The sequence below is a fragment of the Odocoileus virginianus genome, chromosome 9, assembly GCF_023699985.2.
Source record: "Odocoileus virginianus isolate 20LAN1187 ecotype Illinois chromosome 9, Ovbor_1.2, whole genome shotgun sequence".
NCBI classification, from domain to species: domain Eukaryota; kingdom Metazoa; phylum Chordata; class Mammalia; order Artiodactyla; family Cervidae; genus Odocoileus; species Odocoileus virginianus.
In genome coordinates, this window is record NC_069682.1 from 26965788 (window position 1) to 26986168 (window position 20381).

The 20381-nt window shown below is 39.0% G+C and overlaps 1 protein-coding gene across 2 annotated transcripts in view; it reads left to right on the forward strand.

Moving 5' to 3' along the window:
- The first annotated feature begins 7181 nt into the window (after positions 1-7181).
- Positions 7182-20381, forward strand: part of OLAH (oleoyl-ACP hydrolase) — a 30271-nt gene continuing 17071 nt past the window's right edge. The window contains exons 1-3 of one of the 2 annotated variants that reach the window (XM_020881376.2): positions 7182-7299; positions 12349-12514; positions 16611-16741. In XM_020881376.2, the coding sequence (XP_020737035.1) occupies positions 12483-12514; positions 16611-16741 (163 nt within the window). In that variant the 5' untranslated portion in view covers positions 7182-7299; positions 12349-12482. Of the gene's footprint in view, positions 7300-11726; positions 11833-12348; positions 12515-16610; positions 16742-20381 lie in introns of those variants that run through there. The other variant, XM_020881378.2, reaches the window with a different exon arrangement.

Genomic DNA, 20381 nt, shown 5'->3' on the forward strand with positions numbered 1-20381 from the left:
AAGTTTGGAGTGAGGCCAAACTTTAAAAAAAAATTCAATCCAAAGAAGTTGCTCAAGCAGTTTTTGTCTGGAATGCTCTTAGTAATTAGCTTGAATGTTCTAACTGCCACAGTACCTCTGCAGCAAGACTCACTTTCACAATCATGGCCCTTGGGACTATGACATGCAGTTTTGGTTCACAGAGTCCACATGATCAACACTTTCCCCATAAGCTTTATGGTAAGCTCAGATGGTGCCAATCTTCCTTAACAAATGCAAAAGCCACTTTCTTCTTGGCCACTCTTCATAAGTGCTGGTCACCATGGTACTAGAGAGCAGTGTTCGCAATCACTCATAGTATGGTATCTGTTCTGTAGTGGGACTCAGCTCACAGGCCTTGGTCCATGGTGGAAACTGCCTCCCTGCCAAGAGAAGCCCAATCCTGTTCCATGATGGACCATGGGGAATAGCTGTTCTAACACACAGCTGCCAGTTTCAGGCTGAAGCTGCAAGAGGGCCAGACCGTGCAGCTGTGATTCAGCATCCCCAGTAGGAATGAGCACTGTGGGGCAAACTTTCTCTCTTGGGAACCAGAGACTGTTTGGTTTCTGCCATTAAATTGTACTCGGTGATGCCTGTCAAGAAGCTGCTTATTGGAATATTACTCAGGCATAAAGAAGGAACAAACTTGGGTCATTTAAAATACTTAGTAGTATAGTATGAATTTAAGGTACACCCAGACATACTCCTGAGATTCAAGTCCCTGTGGCCGAACACTCTCTGGAAATCCCTCCATGGGTGCCTCACAGATGTTGCTGCTGAGTCCATTTGGAGTCTTTGATACCCCATGGACTGTAGCCTGCCAGGCTCCTCTGGCCCTGGGATTGCCCAGGCAAGAATACTGGAGTCCACCTTGGGAATGGTAATGTAGGACCTGGGTTTGATCTCTAGGTAAGGAAGATCCCCTGGAGGAGGGCAGGGCAATCCACTCCATTATTCTTGCCTGGAGAATCCCATGGACAGAGGAGCCTGGTGAGCCACACTCCATAGGGTCACAAAGAGTCAGACACGACTGAGCAACTAACACTTAACCTTAATAATCTGATACTAAACACCTTGCCTTTCCCCACAGACCATTTCTCCTGTTTTCCATCTCAAGACCTGACGGCACTGCCACATACCCCATCCATTGGCTAAGTCAGAAAGCTGGGAGTCACACTGTTTGTAGCTCTTCCACACTCACCATGTCTAATAAAGCACCAGATCCCACAGATGCCAGGGAAGGAGGCTGTCGTGGCACATAATGCACAGTAGAGGTGGGCACTGGGGTTTAAGAGCTTCTTAAGCCAGACTAGCTGGGTCTACTCCTTGCCAATATGTCTTTTAGTCACTGCACCTCTCTGTGCCTTAGTTTCTTTAAATTAAAATGTAGGTAATAATAATACTTTCAGAAATCCCTGGTGGTCCAGTGGGTTTGGACTCTGTGCTTCTACTGCGAGGGTGTGGGTAAAATCCTTGGTTGGGGAACTAAGATTCCACAAGCCACTCAGTGCAGCCACAATATGCATGTGTGTGTGTGTGTGTGTAGAGACATATATAAAAACATACACAAATATGATTTTATAATAAAAAATAATATAATAATAATACCTTCATCATGTGGGGGGAAGAATGTTCACATAACTGTAAAAATTAAAAGACAACACAGGATGTCCCTGGTGGTCTGGTAGCTAAGACTTTGAGCTTCCGATGCAGGGGGCCCAGGTTCAATCCCCAGTCAGGGATCTAGATCCTGCAGACTGCAGTTAAGATCCTGTGTGCTGGGCTTACCTGGTGGCTCAGTGGTAAAGACATGGCAGGCATGCCAATGCAGGAGACACAGGTTCGATACCTGATCCAGGAAGGTCCCACTTGCCACAGAGCAACTAATCCCATGTGCCACAGCTACTGAGCCTGTGCTCTAGAGCCAGGGAGCTGTGACTGCTGAGCGCACACACCTAGAGTCCGTGCCTGTGCTCTGCAACTAGGGAGGCCAGCACAATGAGAAGCCTGTGCACCACAACTAGAGAGTACCCCTGCTCACCACAACTAGAGAAAGCCCTTGCAGCAAAGAAGATCCAACACAGCCTAAGCTAAATCAATAAAATTACAAAAAAAAAAAAAAAATCCCATGTGCTGTAAATAAGACCAGCACAGTCACATTAATAAATTAACAGCTACAATAAGAGACAATGCATTTAAAGTATGAGTGATGCCTGTCCCTTCACAACTGTTCTGTAAGTGTTTCTTAATGTCAGAATGTTAGCCCAAGGCATCATCCTTCCTCTCCTGGATTATTACAACAGCCTCCTAACATTCTCTTCACCATGACCTTGTTTTCAAAGTCATCATCCTGAAAGATGACACAGGTCACTGTAGCTTCTCATGCATTCTCTTTGTCTTAAGACCAAGTCCCAAATTCTTCAGATCGCTTGCTCACAAGGTTGTCCACAATCTGCCTCCTACTTACATCCATGCTCTGCCTCCCGTCCCCGCACAAATCCTTTTGATTTCTCAGTTACCATGCACCAGCTCAACTCCGGGGCTCAGGCGCCTGTTGCTCTTTCCGCCTTGTTCTCTCGCACACCATTCCGCAGGCCTTCTTTCCATTGCCTAACTGGTAGCTAAAACATTTCAAAACGTGCTTCCTCTGTGCCAGAGCCTGGCATTGACTATTTTACATTTGAAATTATTTTAAAATCTTAAGAATGATATCTTCCTAGATACATCTTATATACCCAGCCTTATAGCTGGATTACTTTTTAATTCAACCTGGCAATTTTGCATCATACTTGGAGAATTTAGCCCATTAATATGTAATATAAAACTGGGATTTCCCTGGTGGTTTAATGGCTAAGACTTCTCTCCCCCAGTGCAGGGTACCCGGGTTTGATCATGGAACCAGATCCCACGTACCTCAACTAAGAGTTCACATGCCACAACTAAAGATCCTGTGTGCCACAACTAAAAGCTGGCATAGTCAAACAAATTAAAATATTTTTAAAAGCACAGTCAGTGATATTTGGGGTTTAAATCTGCTATCTTGTATTGTGTTTTCTGTTTGTTTTACCTGTGTTTTCTATGTTTACCTGTGTTTATTGTGTTTTCTATGTTTTTCCTTACTTTTCTCTTTTTGATTCACTAAACAGTCCTCTCTTCCAGTTTGGGTGGCATATGATATGTTTCTGTTCTTTCAAGAAACTTGCCTTAGAAATTAAAACATGCATACTTGTCAGTCTAAATTTAATAAAACCTCAAAGAAAAAAAAGAAATTCCTTTACTTGCTCTTGACATATACATTATTTTGTTCAATATTTTAATTCCATGTATATTTTAAGGCCAACTAGAAATTACAGTTACTGCTTTATGCAATTAATGTTTCTTTACATTGGCTCACTTATTTACCATTGTCTTTTTAAATTTCTTTTTGCATCTCAAAATCTCCCATCTGCAGTCACTTACTTTCTGCCCAAAGTATGTATTTCCTTTAAAATTTAATTTAGGGATGTCTTCTGGGTGGCAAACTTAGAAAAGACACTTGAAAATGTCTTTATTTTGCCCTGCTTCTGCTTCCTGAAGTATAGTTGATTTACAATATTATATTATTTTCAGGTGTACAGTTGAGTGATTCAGCATTTTTGCAGAGTATACTCCATTTTTAGTACAAGACCCTGGCTATAATCCCCTGTGCTTTACAATATATCCTTGTTGCTTTCTACTTTATACTTAGTTGTCTGTATCACTTACCACTAGATCATTAATTTGTTCCTCCCCCTTTCCTCTCCCCTTTGGTAACCCCAAGTTTTTTCTATACGTATGTGTCTGTTTCTGTTTTGAATATACTCTCATTTGTATTATTTTTCAGAGTCCATATATAATTATAGTGTTCAGTCTCACATTTAGGCCTTGAATCCATTTTGAGCATATTTTTGTGTATGGAGTTAAAGAATGATCTAGTTTCATTTTTTTTACATGTAGCTGTCCAGTTTTCCCAGCACCACTTATTGCAGAGACCGTCTTTCCAACATTGTGTAGACTTGGGGGGAGGTGAGTTTTACATCCTTCTGCTCCACGTTTTGATCTTTTTCAAGTATGATTCTTCTGATTTTCCCTGCCTTGAGAGTTGTTCTGAAAATCCCAATTTAGCAATTTTTCTTTTAGCACTTGAAGAGATTAGTGCTAGCTTTCCACTCTGCTGTTCCTTCCAGATTATAGTCCACCCCCTCATCCTCTGGGCTTTTAATATTTGCCCTTTGTCTTTGTTTTCCAGTTTCATCATTACATAGATTTCTTTCTTTTTAGTCTATTCTGCTCAGAATGTGCTGGGCATCTTTACTCTTTGGACGGGTATTATGTATCAGTTCTGGGAAAATCTAAGCCACTGTCTCCTGAATATTGTCCCTACCTCATCCCTCTCTTCTCTCCTCTCTATTTGATTTCAATCAAATAGACACTTATATTGTTTTTTCTTGAGGACAGAGTCACTATCACTTTTATCTGAGGATAACTCCAAATGTTGAGAAATGACCCAGGACTTCAGTGATATCTATTGAAGTAAAATGTCAACTGAGTAAATTGACATTTACTCAATTGACATGTCAAAAACATGTCTATTGAGTAAATTTTTAATTTTTATTTATTTTTGATTACGGTGGGTCTTTGTTGCTGTGCGCAGGCTACTCTCTAGTTGTGGTGCATGGGCTTCTTATTGTGGTGGTTTCGGTTGTTGTGGAGCAGACTCTAGTGTGTGCAGGCTTCAACACCGGGGGCACACAGGCTTAGCTGCTCTGTGGCATGTGGGATCTTCCTGGACCAGAGATTGAACCCATGTCCCCTGTATTTGTAGGTAGATTCTCAATCACTGGACCACCAGGGAAGACCTATGAAGTAAAAGTAAACACTCCTCCTTCCTATAATTGATCACAAGATGTGCCAAGTCAAAAATAAGATGATATTAATAAGATGAAAGAAGAATAGGTTTTACTTATTTCTATTAGAAACAGCTGGTGGAATTTAGCCTCATTTTACTGAAGTTCTGTAGTCCTCAGTAACAGCCTTCAGTCATAAACACAAAAAATATGCATCCAACCTCTGATTGCCAATTTTTCTTGTTAGACAAAGCTGTCTCTTCTGGCATTTTATGTCTTTACTTAAGGAGTCAGTGAAATCCTAATGAATCATACAGGTGGTTTTTTTTTTTTGAGAATTTGTAATTTCTCCAGGCCATTCTCACTAAGAAAACAGCCTGAATGACAAGGTGATCCCCGCCTCCGCGAACTTTCTTCCTCTAGTTAAGCAGGTTTCAGTTCCTCCAGGTGCTCTGCACTGCACTATAAGAAGTCAGCACACTGAGAGATCAGCCTGGTCTCCGGGGAACACTCCTGGGGCTCACAGCTGAGTGATCCAGGGCCTTGACATGATTCAAGGAGGTTCTAGGAAGTAAAAGGACAAAGTCCACTTGGAGGGGTAATTATTCTTCCTTTCTTTTCTGAATATTTTCAGCTTGCAGAGTTGGAAGTTTGATATTTCATTTTTTATTTATTTGCTTAGTTTTGGTTGCACTGGTCTTCATTGCTGTGTGCGTGATTTTTTAGTTGCAGTGAGTGGGGGCTACTCTTTGTTGCGGGGCATGGGCTTCTTGTTGCAGTGGCCTCTCTTGTTGGGGAGCACAGGACCTAGGCACACGGGCTCAGTAGTTGTGGGGCATGGGCTTAGATGGGCCCGATCTGTTTAATCAAGGATGATTCGAGGACGAGGTGGGGGCCGTTCCATCGTCAAGCTAGCCAAGAAGTCCTCTTGTCATGGTAATGTTCCATTGTAGTATTAGTACCCTTCCATGTTACTTGAGTAATATAATCATACATAGTATTGTTAATATCATCTGAGCAGTTCAATAACCACATACTATGGGGTCCCCAATTGACAATTGTATGATTAGCTATAAACATTAATTTTCCTGATTTGGCCTGACATTTATCTTAATGAATAGGAATATATTTAAAGTTCTTATTAGTAAACCCTTTGCATAGTGTCCTTTGTTTTTTCTTTAGTTCTTTTCCTAAAGTTTTAGTATAAACATGATTCACGGACAAAGAAAGGGCAGTAAGTAATCCAAGAAGCATCAGGAAGTCCTCTTTTGGAGGCAGGGGAAGGCCTAAGTTTGTCGGCTAACATTTATGCATAATTCTGTTGTGCCCATACACAAAGGAAGGATTTCATAACCTAGAAAGATATTAATTAGTTTTTCTTTTTCTTCAGGATGAGACAGCCCCTCCAAGTTCCAAGGAGGGGGCATATGTGTTGACTCATCAGTGGATATGATTGGTCCTATATCTGTCCATTTTATAACCTACAATAAAAAAGGGGGGTTAGGTATATAAGCCCAGTAAATGTGATCAATCAAGTCAGCCTGAGCGGGGGAAGCAAAAGCAAGCAAAGCAAGCATAGTGAAGAAAAATATTTTCAGGATTCCGAGGCATTCCCTGTTGAGAAATCAGATTTTCAGTTTGATTAGTAAGGGTTTTTATCTGTCCCCAAGTAGGGAGATCATAAGGTCGATGATGTCGAGTGCGGTGTTTTTTGGAAATTTTTAATGTCGCCATGGCTTGTATTGGAATTCTTTCTTCCTGGGTTTTTTGCTGTTTCATCTCTAGTCTGAATGCTGGGGGCCCCCTTAGGTTGAATCTTCCGAAGAGGAAGTCATGTGAGCTCGTTGGATCCATCTGGAGAAATAGAAGCATACTCTTTCCCTTAAGATTAGTTTCTTAGATTTCCATTGATTAGTTAACCCGTCTTGATATCAAATGGGCAAAGGAAAGGAGGTGTCCTTTAATGTTTCAAAACTTCTTTTTTTGTTTGTTTGTTTTTTGTTTTTTGCTTTTGTCAAAACATCTCTTTGTGGTAAGTTTAAAAAGTTTAAAACAAATAAGGCTATATTAACAATAGTTATAAAAAGAAAGGAAGGCGATATTGATGAAAACATTCTTAGGAAATATTTCAGTCCAAAAGAAAAAAATCATTCAGAAATACGTTTGGGACTGGTATTTGGCTGTGGTTTGTGTTATTTGGGGCAAAGGATTAGGAGTAACCGTTCAAATATTTTTTCCTAAGTGAAATTATTGAAAAGGTGATGCAGAACAACTTGACAAATGAAATGTTGCTCACATCCAAATATATTTGACCTTGTCCTTGAAAAAGAAATGCAGCTTAGCAACTGTTGAATCTCACTGTTCAGTGTGTTAAAGAAGATGATTATACTTTCAAGACAGACCTGAAAAGAAGGTGAATATTTTACATTTTTGATATTCTTAGGAACAAATAATTTATTCGGGAAATGGTGTCTTTTTTATGTTTTCATTTTGTTTTAAGAATCTTACAGATTGGAAACAGAAATAAAGTCATATTAATAATAGTGATAGGCTTAAAGACTATATTACATTAGAATCTAGTCAAGTTTGTTCTGGATAAGGAAGATAAAAGTGTTCCTGTGTATTTCCTCTTATTTAAATTTTTATTAGCCGTTATAGTGTGTAATGTGTCTTTTAATTATGTATTGTGTTTGTGGATTATAAGGAATGTCTGTAATCTGTTTAATAGAGAATGAATGTAAAAATTGTTTGAACTGCTTAGAAATATAGGCAGAGTCATTGTCTGTTTTTATAGAATTAGGTGTTCTCATTATCGTGAAGTAAGTTGATAGGTGGGTTATAACATGTTGTGTAGTTTTACCTTAGAGAGGTGTTACCCTAGAAAAGAAGAATTTGTATTGATTGAGACATATAAGAAGGAAGAAGAAGATAGTTCAGGACAATGAGTTACATTTATTTGCCATAAAATTTTCTTTCATTTGTCATAAGCCTTTTTAAAATTCCAGCACTAAATATCTTTAAAAGTTAAAAGGCCAAAACAAAATATGATAGCACAATAAACAAATGCAATGTTTATTTCAAATAAACACATCATACTTTGTGGTTTTCATTGTGATCTACCTAAGTATTTTAACTGCATTTTCCAATATTTTTGCAGTCTGAATGTATCTGCTGACTAAAGTTAATTCTGTTAAATGTTGTTTTCCCAGAATTTTTCTTTTGTTTCTAATTTGGTTTAATTTGGAGAAAGAACATCTGCTGTAGCTAGAACAACAATGAAAAACTAGTTTAGTAAAGCTTATGTAAATACTACTTTTATAATAAATGTTTCAACAATTAAAAAAATATTTTTGTATTCATCATTTTACTTGTCATTTCTTATGTCTTTCTACTAAAAGCATATATTTTACTTTTCTATAGCAACAATGAAATATCTTGTATGTTAGCATTTTATAGATCATTGAACATATTTATCAAATCATATTATATTGTACATACGTCCATTCCAGTCCAAATATATACTTATATTCATTAAGAGCTCAAAATCTCTTTAGCTCTTCTGCAAGAAAATCCCCTTGTAAGAGTAAGCCAATGTTCAGCAATTAATGCTTTAAAATCCTAATTCATTTGGAAATGACCCAGCCATCCAACAAATTTCTACTACTTAGTTCAGCACAACTCCAGCAACCTAAGTCACTCCAATCCTAAGAGATTGTTTTAGATTATAGATAATAGATTATTCTATTAAAAATATAATTATTTCTAATAGAGCTTATCTAAAAGTTTTCATCTCATTTATATATTTGTATATATATATATAAAAAGTTACCTTTTTGCTGACAAACTGTTTACCTTAAACCAAGGCATAACAAATGTATTATATAATGTTGATGACTTAAGACATGTCTTAATTAGATTAAGAAATAATTATATTTAAATTATATTTATATTTAAATAAACATTATATTTAATATTGAATACTTTTCAGTTCATGTGAAGTTGAATTTAAATAGAGCTTATTAACTTTATATTATCCAAAAACAAAGACATACATTGAGACATAGATAATTTTAGATACATACATAGTTCCCCTTATGAAATTTAAAATATCTTTTTGTTTTATTTATTTATTTTGAGCTCCACCAATTTGCTCATTGCTGGAGTCCTAGATAGAGTGGGCTGCATATGCCAAGGACATGATAAGAGTTAACTTAAGGTTTTTTCTTAGGCCTACTTTTGTTTCCCAGGCAGAACTGGAGTTCCAAAAAAATATTTTAACAAGTTAACCTTTCCTTTACTACACATGCATCAAGAACCAGTTTTGCAATTTCAATAAAGATTTTAATTTTCATCAGTTTTCACTGGAGTCTAAAGAATATCATAGCCATTCAGTGTCAAAAATATCCTTTCTCCTTTTTGTAGCTATAGTATATTATTAATGATATATGCATGAGGGAATTTTTGTCACATAGGACGTAAAGCCTTGGCTACAAAATTTTGACAAATGCTAGGACTATTATGGAGACGGCAATGGAACCCTATTTCAGTACTCTTGTCTGGAGAATCTCAGGGATAGGGGAGCCTGGTGGGCTGACATCTATGGGGTCACATAGAGTAGGACACGACTGAAGTGACTTAGCAGCAGCAGTAGCAGGACTTTTAAGCATACCTTGAGGTAACATAGTCTACTGAAATCTTTTATGAGGCCCGATATGATTAGGAAAAGGGAGAGAGAAAGTTAGTCTCTCCCGTCTAAAGGGTGTAAAGGTATATTAAAAAAGCAATCTGGTGAATCAGTAATAATAATGTGCCAATTTTGAGGAATAGTAAAGGTGATGGGATCTCTGGTTACAATGCACCCATAGGTTTCAAAAAAGAATTAACTTTTTTAAACTCTGTTAAGAGACACCATTTGTTATATTTCCTTTGTATAACAAAAATAGGAGAGTTCCAAAAAGAGCAAGATTCTTCAATATGTTTCCATTTTAATTGTGTGTTTATAAGTTCTTTAGTAGCTTGTAATTTTTCTTTGTAAGGGGCCGTTGCTTTGTCTAAATAGGCTCATAAATTTTCTCAGTTATTTTAATAACTGTTTTGTTTGTAAAAAGAGCAGTGGCCCCTAGGAAAAATGTGGAATGCATACCTGAGCTTGCCATTGCATAAGTAAGTCCCTTCCTATTAGATTAAGGGGTGCATCTATCACATAAGGTCTTAATGTTGTAGGTTGGCCTTTTGGTCTATCATATGTGTAGATTTGAATATTTTGATAAATTTATTGTACTTTGGCTTGAGAAATTCCTGCAATTTGCAAGAGACCTTTTGTATAGGTCAGGATTTGGGTATAGGTCAGGATTTGGGCCAAAATATAGTTTGGAAATGATAATATTAGACCCAGTGCTGAGGGTCCAGAAAATCTTTTACCATTAATTTTGATATTTATATTTGGTCAGACATATTTAAATAACAATGATGTCCATAAGGATTGTTTTTGATCTGTATTACCAAATCTGCCTCTCCGTACATTAGTAGAGGAGTTAATAGAAGTGTAAGGCAAAAGAAGTAATTGAGCAATTTTTCCCCCCCTTTTGAATTGCCATAGAATCTGAGCTGACATCATAATTTGAATTTCTCCTTTATAATTTGAATCAATTATTCCACGCTGAACAGTAATTCCTTTAGAAGCCAAATTAGATCAGCCCTGTAAAAGCCTGAAGGTTTGTGGGGGCAGGGGTCCAAAAACTCCAGTAGGTATTCTAGAAGGGACTGCTTAAGGGCAAAGGAAAAAATCATTTAGGGCTGGTATATTAATGGCAGCACTGTTGGACATTGAGGGTTTGAGGGAAAGGATAGAATTTGCCCCTCTTTTTTGTGGTAGGGGACCTGGGAGGTCCCCACTTTGGAGTTTCTTGGAATAGGTTTTCCTTCAATATCAAATTTAAATTTACTGTCTTTGGCCCAGTGCATTCCTCTGTGGCAGCAAGGGCAAATTTTTGGAGGCTTTTTATTAGCCTTCTTAGGGCAGTCCCTTTTTAAACGGTTTTTATCTCCACATGTAAAGCATCCTTCATTTCTCTTTTTAAAAGGTTGTAGCATTGTTTCAGCTAGTATTTGCACCTTTAAAGTTTTTGATCCTAGATTGTGACAAGCCTTTATATAATCAATAATAATCCTAGTCTGACAAATTGCAGCTATAGCTCTTTGACATTTCTGATATGCATTCTCATAAGCAAGTAATTTCTCTAGCTGTTTTTTTTTGGTTTCTTCTCTGATTACAGTATGGGAAATAGCAGCTTCTAGTCTAGCTTAAAAATTAGTGTAACTTTTCATTAGGTTCCAACAAAGAGACTTTTGGAGTTGTGACTGTTGGCAGAGGAGAAGCATTTGGAGCAGCCAGGGCAGGGCTAGCAAGAAAATTTTGAGATATTTTGTATTGTTTTAATTGAGCCTTTTGTAAAGTTTAATCATTTAATTTATATGTTTATAATAAGTGTTTTGTCTGTTGCTGAATATTGGAAGGGCTAGAATATACCTTTAAATGGCAGAATTACAGCCTTAATAAGAGCGCATAGGGGCTAGAGATCAATTGGAATAGTTTTTCCTTGTTTGGCTGCTCATTTAACATTTTCTTTGACCCGGAGCCAAATTTATAAGTCAAAACTGCATTTATCAGGAAACTAAGGATTATGTTCTACTACTGTTTGAAGGCAAGCCTCTATTCACTGGCGTGAAACCAGAAGTCCCTGAAATGTAAAGAAGTGGTGAGCAAAGTAGAAAAATAATGGGGCTGGCCAGCCTTTTAACCCATGCCTTAGTATTTACAGACCTCAATAGGTCCATGAGTCACTCCGCCCGACATGCCACGTATACCAGTGTCCCTGTTTGGGCACCATTTGTTGGGATCCTTTAATGGACCAGAAGCTGGTGGTATGGAGTCGACGATAAGAAAGTAAGAGAGAAAAAGAGAGAGAGAGACAAAAAAAGACCTGGGGACCTAAGCTCTAATGGAACAAAGGTGCTTTAATGATTTTTCTATGAGTATATACAGGCTGCAGTACAAGAACCTTCTTTCGGGAATGATAGAGATCAGAAAACCACATGTACAGCAACCGTTACCAAGGGAACAAGGAGTAATGTTAGTCACAAGGTCAGGAGACAATCCATACCTCAAGAAAGGGGAAGGGGACTAAGCAGTTTTGTCTTAAAGAGAATGTTCACTAAAGGAGACCCAAGCCTGCCTCACACAATGACCTCAGTCCCTGGGAGCAGCGTGCTGTTCCGCTTGAAGAGGGACAAAGGACTCATCAGAGACAGCACTTAGGAATCCTCCGTCAAACACTCCCTGACATAATGGAACCGCTTACTGATTACTGAATGTGAGCTGAGGCAGGCGACTCCAACATAACATCTGTCATGTTGCTTCTAATCCATTTTTTCTCCTCCTTTTTTTTTTTTTTTTAAATAGGGCTTGGAGCGATAACCAACAGATTTAAAAGTGTGCTCGAGGCTGATCAGAGGTTTTATATCCAAAGAGGTATTGAATTTGGCACTGGCCAGAAAGTTCCTGAGAGCAGCAATTTTGTACCATTTCCTCAAAAAATGGAGAGCAGAGACAAAGCTGAGACAATCAGGTATGTCAGTGTGCAGTCTGGGTCTTTCCATCCCAGGTGCTCTGATACTCTGCCCTTTTACATGGAAAGTCGCTTCTCCGAGAAACCTCATTTGATGGCCATTCTCCCTAGTGCAAGGTATTTGTGTTTTTGCCACACCATGTGGGATCCTAGTTTCCCCAACAAGGGACCGAACCCTGCATTGGAAGTGCAGAGTCTTAACCACTGGACCGCTAGGGAAGTCCTGTAAGGTATTGTAAATGGTACCAACTACTCACTGTATAAAATGGTACTGACTTGGTGGTAAGCTTAATGTGAAACTGTAAACCCATGACTTGGCTACAAATGTGAAAGCAAGATTCCATTTACACCCAGAAGTAGAGTAGAGGTCTGTGTCCCTGGCTCTGTCATCTGAAGCCTCCCAGGTATGCTATCCACTCCCTGCCACTCATGGGTCCACTTGTTGCTTGTTGATGCTGAGAAAACAAGAAGAGGGATAAAGTGGGGAAGTAGCTCTTAGGATAAACAGGACTTGTGTTCTAATTCCTGACTTGTCACTGGCCGGGTGACCCTGGGCGAGTAACCTAACATCTCTTGACCTCAGTTTCTCCAACTGTCAAAACCAGGATTAATAGAAAACATTCATTTTTGTTTTGTGGGTTCCTAAAACCATGCTGAGTATTTTTGAGACATTTAATCAAAATGTAAGGAAGACACTATGATTGTCCTCATTTTACAGATGAGGACATTGAGACTTTCAGTCACTCAGGTCATTTTCCTAATGTCATATCAATGAATTTGAATTCAGATCTCTTTGTTTCCACAGCCTTAGTCACTAGGCTGTTGAAAGTGAAAGTCACTCAGTCGTGTCTGACTCTTTATGACCCCATGGACCATACAGTCCATGGAATTCTCTAGGCCAGAATACTGGAGTGGGTAGCCTTCCCCATCTCTAGGGGATCTTCCCAACCCAGAGATCGAACACAGGTCTCTCACATTGTGGGAGGATTCTTTACCAGCTGAGCCACAAGGGAAGCCCAAGAATACTGGAGTGGGTAGCCTATCCCTTCTCCAGGGGATCTTCCCCACTCAGGAATCGAACCTGGGTCTCCTGCATTGCAGGTGGACTCTTTACCAACTGAGCTATCAGGCTGTTGATAGTGGGTTAAATGATTGCTCTAATACCTCTCAACTCTAAAGTCTTAGAATTTTATGATTTAACCAAAACCAAAAATGAAGAAGGGGAAGACAAAGAGAACGCAAGTGCAGGCAGAAGGCTTCCACCCAGAGGATTGGCTTGGGAAGGTTAGCTTTTCTTGGTCTGCGTCTGTTTTTTCTCAGGAGACACAGGAGATTGGATGGAGGCAGAGGACAGGCAAGAGCCCAAAAATGAGAATGTTCTGCTAACTGTCCAGGCTTCACAGCAATGAGCAATACCCTCCCAGGCTCTAGCTTCTTGTGAGATCTTCGCCATGGGTTTGCTGTGGAGGGCAGGCACCCCATCAATGTGGGTTCTGAGGACCCACTGTGACACTGGCCCGGCTCTAAATAAGTGAAGAACAGCTCCTACCCCCACTCCCAAGGCAAAGAAAGGTGGTTTTATCTTGAAACTAATGATCAAATGGTCTCGCTGGTAGCTCAGTGGTAAAGAATCTGACTGCTGACACAGGTTTGATCCCTGGGTGGGGAAGATCTCCAGGAGAAGGAAATGGTAACCCAGTGTTCTTGCCTGAGAAATCCCATGGACAGAGGAGCCTGGAGGGCTATAGTCCACGGGATTGCACAGAATTGGAAATGACTTAGCAACTAAAAAACAACAGCAATGATCAAAGTGTCTAAACCTAATTTTGTGTTTATGGCTTTGTATTGTTTTCCTTGTAGAACTATGGCAAGGCTATTCTTATTCCGATATTTTTGTTCATGAGAATGCAAGTCATTGAAATAGACTGAAGTAGGACTCCTTAGCTTTAAAAAATATGGACTTGTTTTAAAGTAATGTTGAATTCAAGTCATTTTTCTAGACTCTTCAATAGCTTCCAGAAATAAGATTCAGAAAACTCACCCATTAGCTATGCAGTTTTTACCAAACTGTGGAAGGCACTATGGAAGGTTTTTGTACTCCTTTAAAAAATGACTCTAGTGTTTATCCAGTAAATGGGTGATAGCTATGAAGCTCTTATTTAGGGCTGATCCATGGTCAGTGAGTTTGCTGATAATCATTTCAGTTCAGTTCAGTCGCTCAGTTAAGTCCGACCCTTTGCGATCCCATGAACTGCAGCACGCCAGGCCTCCCTGTCCATCACCAACTCCCGGAGTCCACCCAAAACCATGTCCATCAAGTCAATGATGCCATCCAACCATCTCATCCTCTGTCATCCCCTTCTCCTCCTGCCCTCAAACTTTCCCAGCATCAGGGTCTTTTCAAATGAGTCAGCTCTTTGCATCAGGTGGCCAAAGTATTGGAGTTTCAGCTTCAACATCAGTCCTTCCAATGAACACCCAGGATTGATCTCCTTTAGTTAGAAGGAATGTAGCCTCAAGTACAAAATGTACCTCTTCAAAAGAAAACATTAAAATTACCCCTTTGAGGGGACTTTCCTGACCATCCAGTAGTTAAGACGTTGCATTCCAGTACAGTGGGCCTGATCCCTGGTCGGAGAGCTAAGATCCCACATGCCCCATGGCCACCAAAAAACCAAAACATAAAAAACATAATGTAACAACTTCAATCAAGACTTTAAAAATGGCCCACATTAAAAAATCTTTCAAAAAATTGCCGTTTTGTTGTTTCTCTTTAAATTAGCAATTATTAACATAAATGCCCTAATACAAGCCAAGGAGTTCTTCTCCAAATGTTATTCTTCCCCCCAAGAAAGGTTTTAACTTATGCTTAAGTTCGTGTAAAATTTCTCATAATTAGTAGTGTTCTATTATTTTATCGTGAAAACCAAAATCCTCTTTAAAGAATACATGTAAACCTGACAAAATCTCAATCATTGTTAGTTTTGGATGCTTGTAGAGATCAACTGGGGGTGTGTCCCCAGTAGTTCAGCTGGTAAAGAATCCACCTGCAATGCAGGAGACCCCGGTTCAATTCCTCGGTTGGGAAGATCCCCTGGAGAAGGGATAGGCTGCCCACTCCAATATTCTTGGACTTCCCTGGTGGCTCAGATGGTAAAGAATCCACCAGCAATGCAGGAGACCTGGGTTCGATCCCTGGGTTGGGAAGATCTCCTGGAGGAGGGCATGGTAACCCACTCCAGTATTTTTGCCTGGAGAATCCCCATGGACAGAGCAGCTTGAAGGGTTACAGTCCATGGGGTCACAAAGAGTCGGACATGACTGAGTGACTAAGCACAACAAAGCCCAGAGATCAACTGACTAAATGGGAACTTAAGAAAGAGAGGCAAGACAGGTTTAATCATAATAGTAGGGTTGATTATCTCACATTTGGCAAGACTATATAACTTTGTAAATAATTTAACGATCAATGTGAAGACTTTACAGGAAGTGTTTAAATTATGGATGATGCAAACGTATATATATTGAATGTTTTGTATATATATTTATGTTGAATATATATATATATTGAATTTTTTAAAAAGCAATTATCTGGAATACTAGGTGGAAGGATAGTTGGACACTGTGGTGAAGTTTCCAACGATTATATGCAGATACAAAAAGGTGTATTTAATTAACACTCAGAAGGGAGTGAAAATTACATGTTTTGGAAAACTTACAGATGACCTGAAATCATGAAGACTTTGAGATAAAACTGTATAGATACAACTATTCCCTGAATTGGGAAAAAGGTGATTTCTAAATTAGCATGTCTATCCCTTTTAAATGTGCATATGAAATGTACTTCCTAAATATTACATATCGATACTTGACTATTTCAGTTACATCTATCAAAGTTTATATATACTAACTATTAAAAATGAGTACACGGAAAATTTTTTTGGCTGTTCTTGTTGGAAAAAAAAAAAGGCAATCCCTTTATATATGAATACAGTCTCCTTATAATGAATAAAAATTTCTGTTAAAACACACATAAATCAGTTAGGACAGGTGAACTTACTTTACATCATGTTAAATATTTGAATTTTCTCCCTAGGAATGAAAAAGTTGTGAACTGCTTATACCAGAATCGTAATGCACTTTTTAGGCTGGTTTGCTTTCCTTGGGGAGGAGGTGGCTCCACTTTCTTTGCCAAATGGGGCCAAGATATTCCTAATTCTGTGGAAGGTAGGTGAACTTTTACAGTAAGTAATTTGCACGGTCAGATAACATGCACATACAAACAATACAGATTTCCTTACTGGGGGATAGTTAATATTAATAGACACTCAAGATTGCTCTTCAATAAGAGCAATTTTGTGATTTTTCTACTTCCAGAGTAAGAAATCCTGCTATCTTCTGTTACCGAATTAAGCATGTTATACCATTTGTTAAGGCCAATAGGTCACTGAGATTCTGTTCAGACTCTGTTCAACTTTTTTATGCCCCTTGTCTCTCTGTCCATTACCCTGTCTGTCTTAGGAATTTTCTTTCTTTCTTTTTTTTATTGTTGTTGTTGTTTAGTCTCTAAGTCATGTCTGACTCTTTTGCGATTCCATGGACTGCAGCCCATCAGCCTCTGTCCATGGGATTACCCAGGCAAGAACACTGGAGTAGATTGCTATTTCCTTCTCCAAAAGATCTTCCTGACCCAGAGATCGAACCCACGTCTCATGCATTGGCATGTGGATTCTTTACCACAGAGCCACCTGGAAAGCCCCTGTCCTAGGTACTTTCTAATTGGTGGACTGTGAACTTGAATTTTTTTCTCACAGCAGCATGAAAATGAATTAAACACCCCTCTTCTTTTAAGTCATTTTCTGATTATATTTTCTTATTCCTGGACATGGGTAGCTTAAGATAAGTCAAAAGACTTGAGGGACAAAACACTCTACCTTTTACCTCTCTGAAACTGTAAGTCGCTCAGTTGTGTCCAACTCTTTGGGACCCCCATGGACTGTAGTCTGCCAGGTTCCTCTGTTTATGGGATTCTTTAGGCAAGAATACTGGAGTGGGTTGCCATTTTCTTCTCCAGGGGATCTTCCTCACCCAGGGATCGGACCCAGATCTCCTACCTTGCAGGTAGATTGTTTATAGTCTGACCCACCACAGAAGTCCCTTATATCTGAGGTCATAGCATCTAATTCTTGGCTGACATTGCAGCACTCTTTTCCAGCTTTTGGCTCAGCTGGTAAAGAATCCACCTGCAATGCAGGAGACCTGAGTTCAATCGCTGGGTTGGTAAGATCCCCTGAGAAGGGAAAGGCTACCCACTCCAGTATTCTGGCCTGGAGAATTCCATGGATCATATAGTCCATGGAGTTGCAAAGAGTCAGACATGACTGAGCGACTTGCACTTTTCCAACTTTTCCCTCTCTAGCCCTGTGGGAATACATACAGTGCTGCTGACTTCTTGGCCTCTTAAAAGTAAAGCAATTATACTCTAACAGAAACTTAAAAAGAAAAAGTAGGCCTCCACCTGCAGTCTAGAACTTGCAACCTGTACCAGGTAATTGACACATCTCTACAGCAGGAAAGAGGCTGGAGAAATCGCACTTCACTTCTCCAGAGTTTTTCTCTCTTCAGAGAGGTCCAGCTTGCCCCAGCAGTTCAATGATGCCTTCAAACAGGTACTGTTCGTGTGTGTTATTCAGCTTCCCTACCTGTTCAATGAGAGGATTTTTCTGCTGTTAAGACATTAAAAATTTTTTTTTTATTGGATTATAGTTGATTTACAAAGCTGTGTTAGTTTCAGGTGTGTAGCAAGGGGGCTCAGTTATACCTAGATGGACTCTTTTCTTTTCTTCTTTTTTTATATACTCTTTTCCCACATAGGCTATTACAGAGTATTGAGTATTGAGTAGATGTCCCTGTGCTATACAGCAGGTTCTTATTAGTTATTTATTTTATATTTAGTAGTGTGTACATGTCAACCCCAGTCTCCCAATTTATAGCCCTCTTATCCCTTGGTAACCATAAGTTTATTTTTTCCATCTGTGACTCCACATCTGTTCTGTAAATAAGTTCATTTATAGTTTTATAGATTTTACACATAAGCAATACCATATATTTGTCTTTCTGTGTCTGGCTTCACTCAGAGATTGTCGTCTCCCCTGCTAGGGAAGACAACAATCTCTGAGTGAAGTAAGTGTCTCAAGTAAGTAAGGGTTATCTTCACTAGAGATGACAATCTGAAGGTCCTAGGTCCTGGAAAGTTGGTTCAATAGCGTAATCTAAGAAACCATCAAGTATCAATTACTACTGCCCTTTCAATACTACTATTTTGAAATATTTGCTTCAGATTTTATTTTTACTTTTGATTAAGATCTCTATTAATCTTTTAAAAATACAACTATTTTTTAAAATGGTTTAGATTTATGGAAAAGTTGCAAAGATGTTCTCAACTATCCTCACCCAGTTTCCTCAATTATCTTGACACACAGTTTCGTGTTATTATATTTCAGGGACATTTACATGGATTATAATTTCAAATATTAGTTCTTTGTTTACCTTTCTTGAGAGTCACCATTTATTCCTGTGTTGGAACACTTTCTGCCTTTTATGATTATCATCTTCTTTTGGGCTCTTTTCCTTTTTTCTTTGTCTTCTTATTCCCAGCTCTTTTATTCCTGTCCTCCATATCCATTTAAATACATTGCATCTATTACCTCACAGATAACATTCAGTCATTTTAAAAATAATTTTTGACCCTTTAATCAATTTCTTTCCAGTATTCTGTCAGCCCTTTGTGCAACTGTCTGACTATTTCTGTTCAGAATTTTCAATTTTTGAGCTACAGTGTTTTTTCACATCTGCAATTTCTCATTTGAATTTATATTAGAGTTTTGTATTGTTTGCTTTGCTTTGTGAGCTTTTTAAAAAGCACGTTCAATCATTAGCTGAAAAAGTTTGACTCTTACTTTCTTTGTTTTGTGTGTTATGCTTCTACTCATGATGAAGTATGTTGGATTTTCCTGAGCCACAAAACCAGGTCATTCTGGAACTTTGAGATGTTTTGAGGAATAAAATCAAGTTCTTAAACAGTGGGACTCATACACTACATTTTTGTAAGGAGGGGATGAGGAAGGAAATGAACTTACATTTAACATATGCATAAAATACCTTTCAAGGCTTATATTAATAATTGATACCTTTGATTGCCCTTAGCAGCAGCAGCTGGATAACTAGGCGGCTAAGAGCAAGATTTGGAGAGATTCTTGCATTGCAAGCCTTTTTGCACCTCTTGAATACTGAACCATGTATGAGTTTAACTGCCCCGGAAATTAAAAAAAAAAAAAAAAAAATCCTGTATGAAAAAACGAAAACCCACCCAGGTCATCCAGCAGGGGGTGCTGCTAAGTCGTTTCCGTCTGTGCAGCCCCATAGACGGCAGCCCACCAGGCTCCGCCGTCCCTGGGATTCTCCAGGCAAGAACACTGGAGTGGAGTGTCATTGCCTTCTCCGTCAGCAGAGGGTAGCCCGAGGCAATTAGTTGCTTACTCTGTTTATTAGTTCAAGGGTGCCCTCTTCTGTCACTATAAGTGAAGTGCAGTTTATAAATAAATGACACTGTGGAGTTGGGGGGTTCATTCTTCTGATTCTTCAGTCACTTCCTTCTTAATTTTTGCCATCAGGCCTCCAAGGGACGTCCCTCCCTTTCCAAGGTGCCTTTCTCAGCCACTACAACTCTGCTCCCCTCATGCTTTCCAAGCCCCTTTCTCTCCATTTCCAGGCACCAACACTCTGCCATGGAGGTCTCCCCAAAACCCACGCACTAGAAGAAGACAGCCCTGTTACTAATATATAAATACATTTTACAAATTATTGA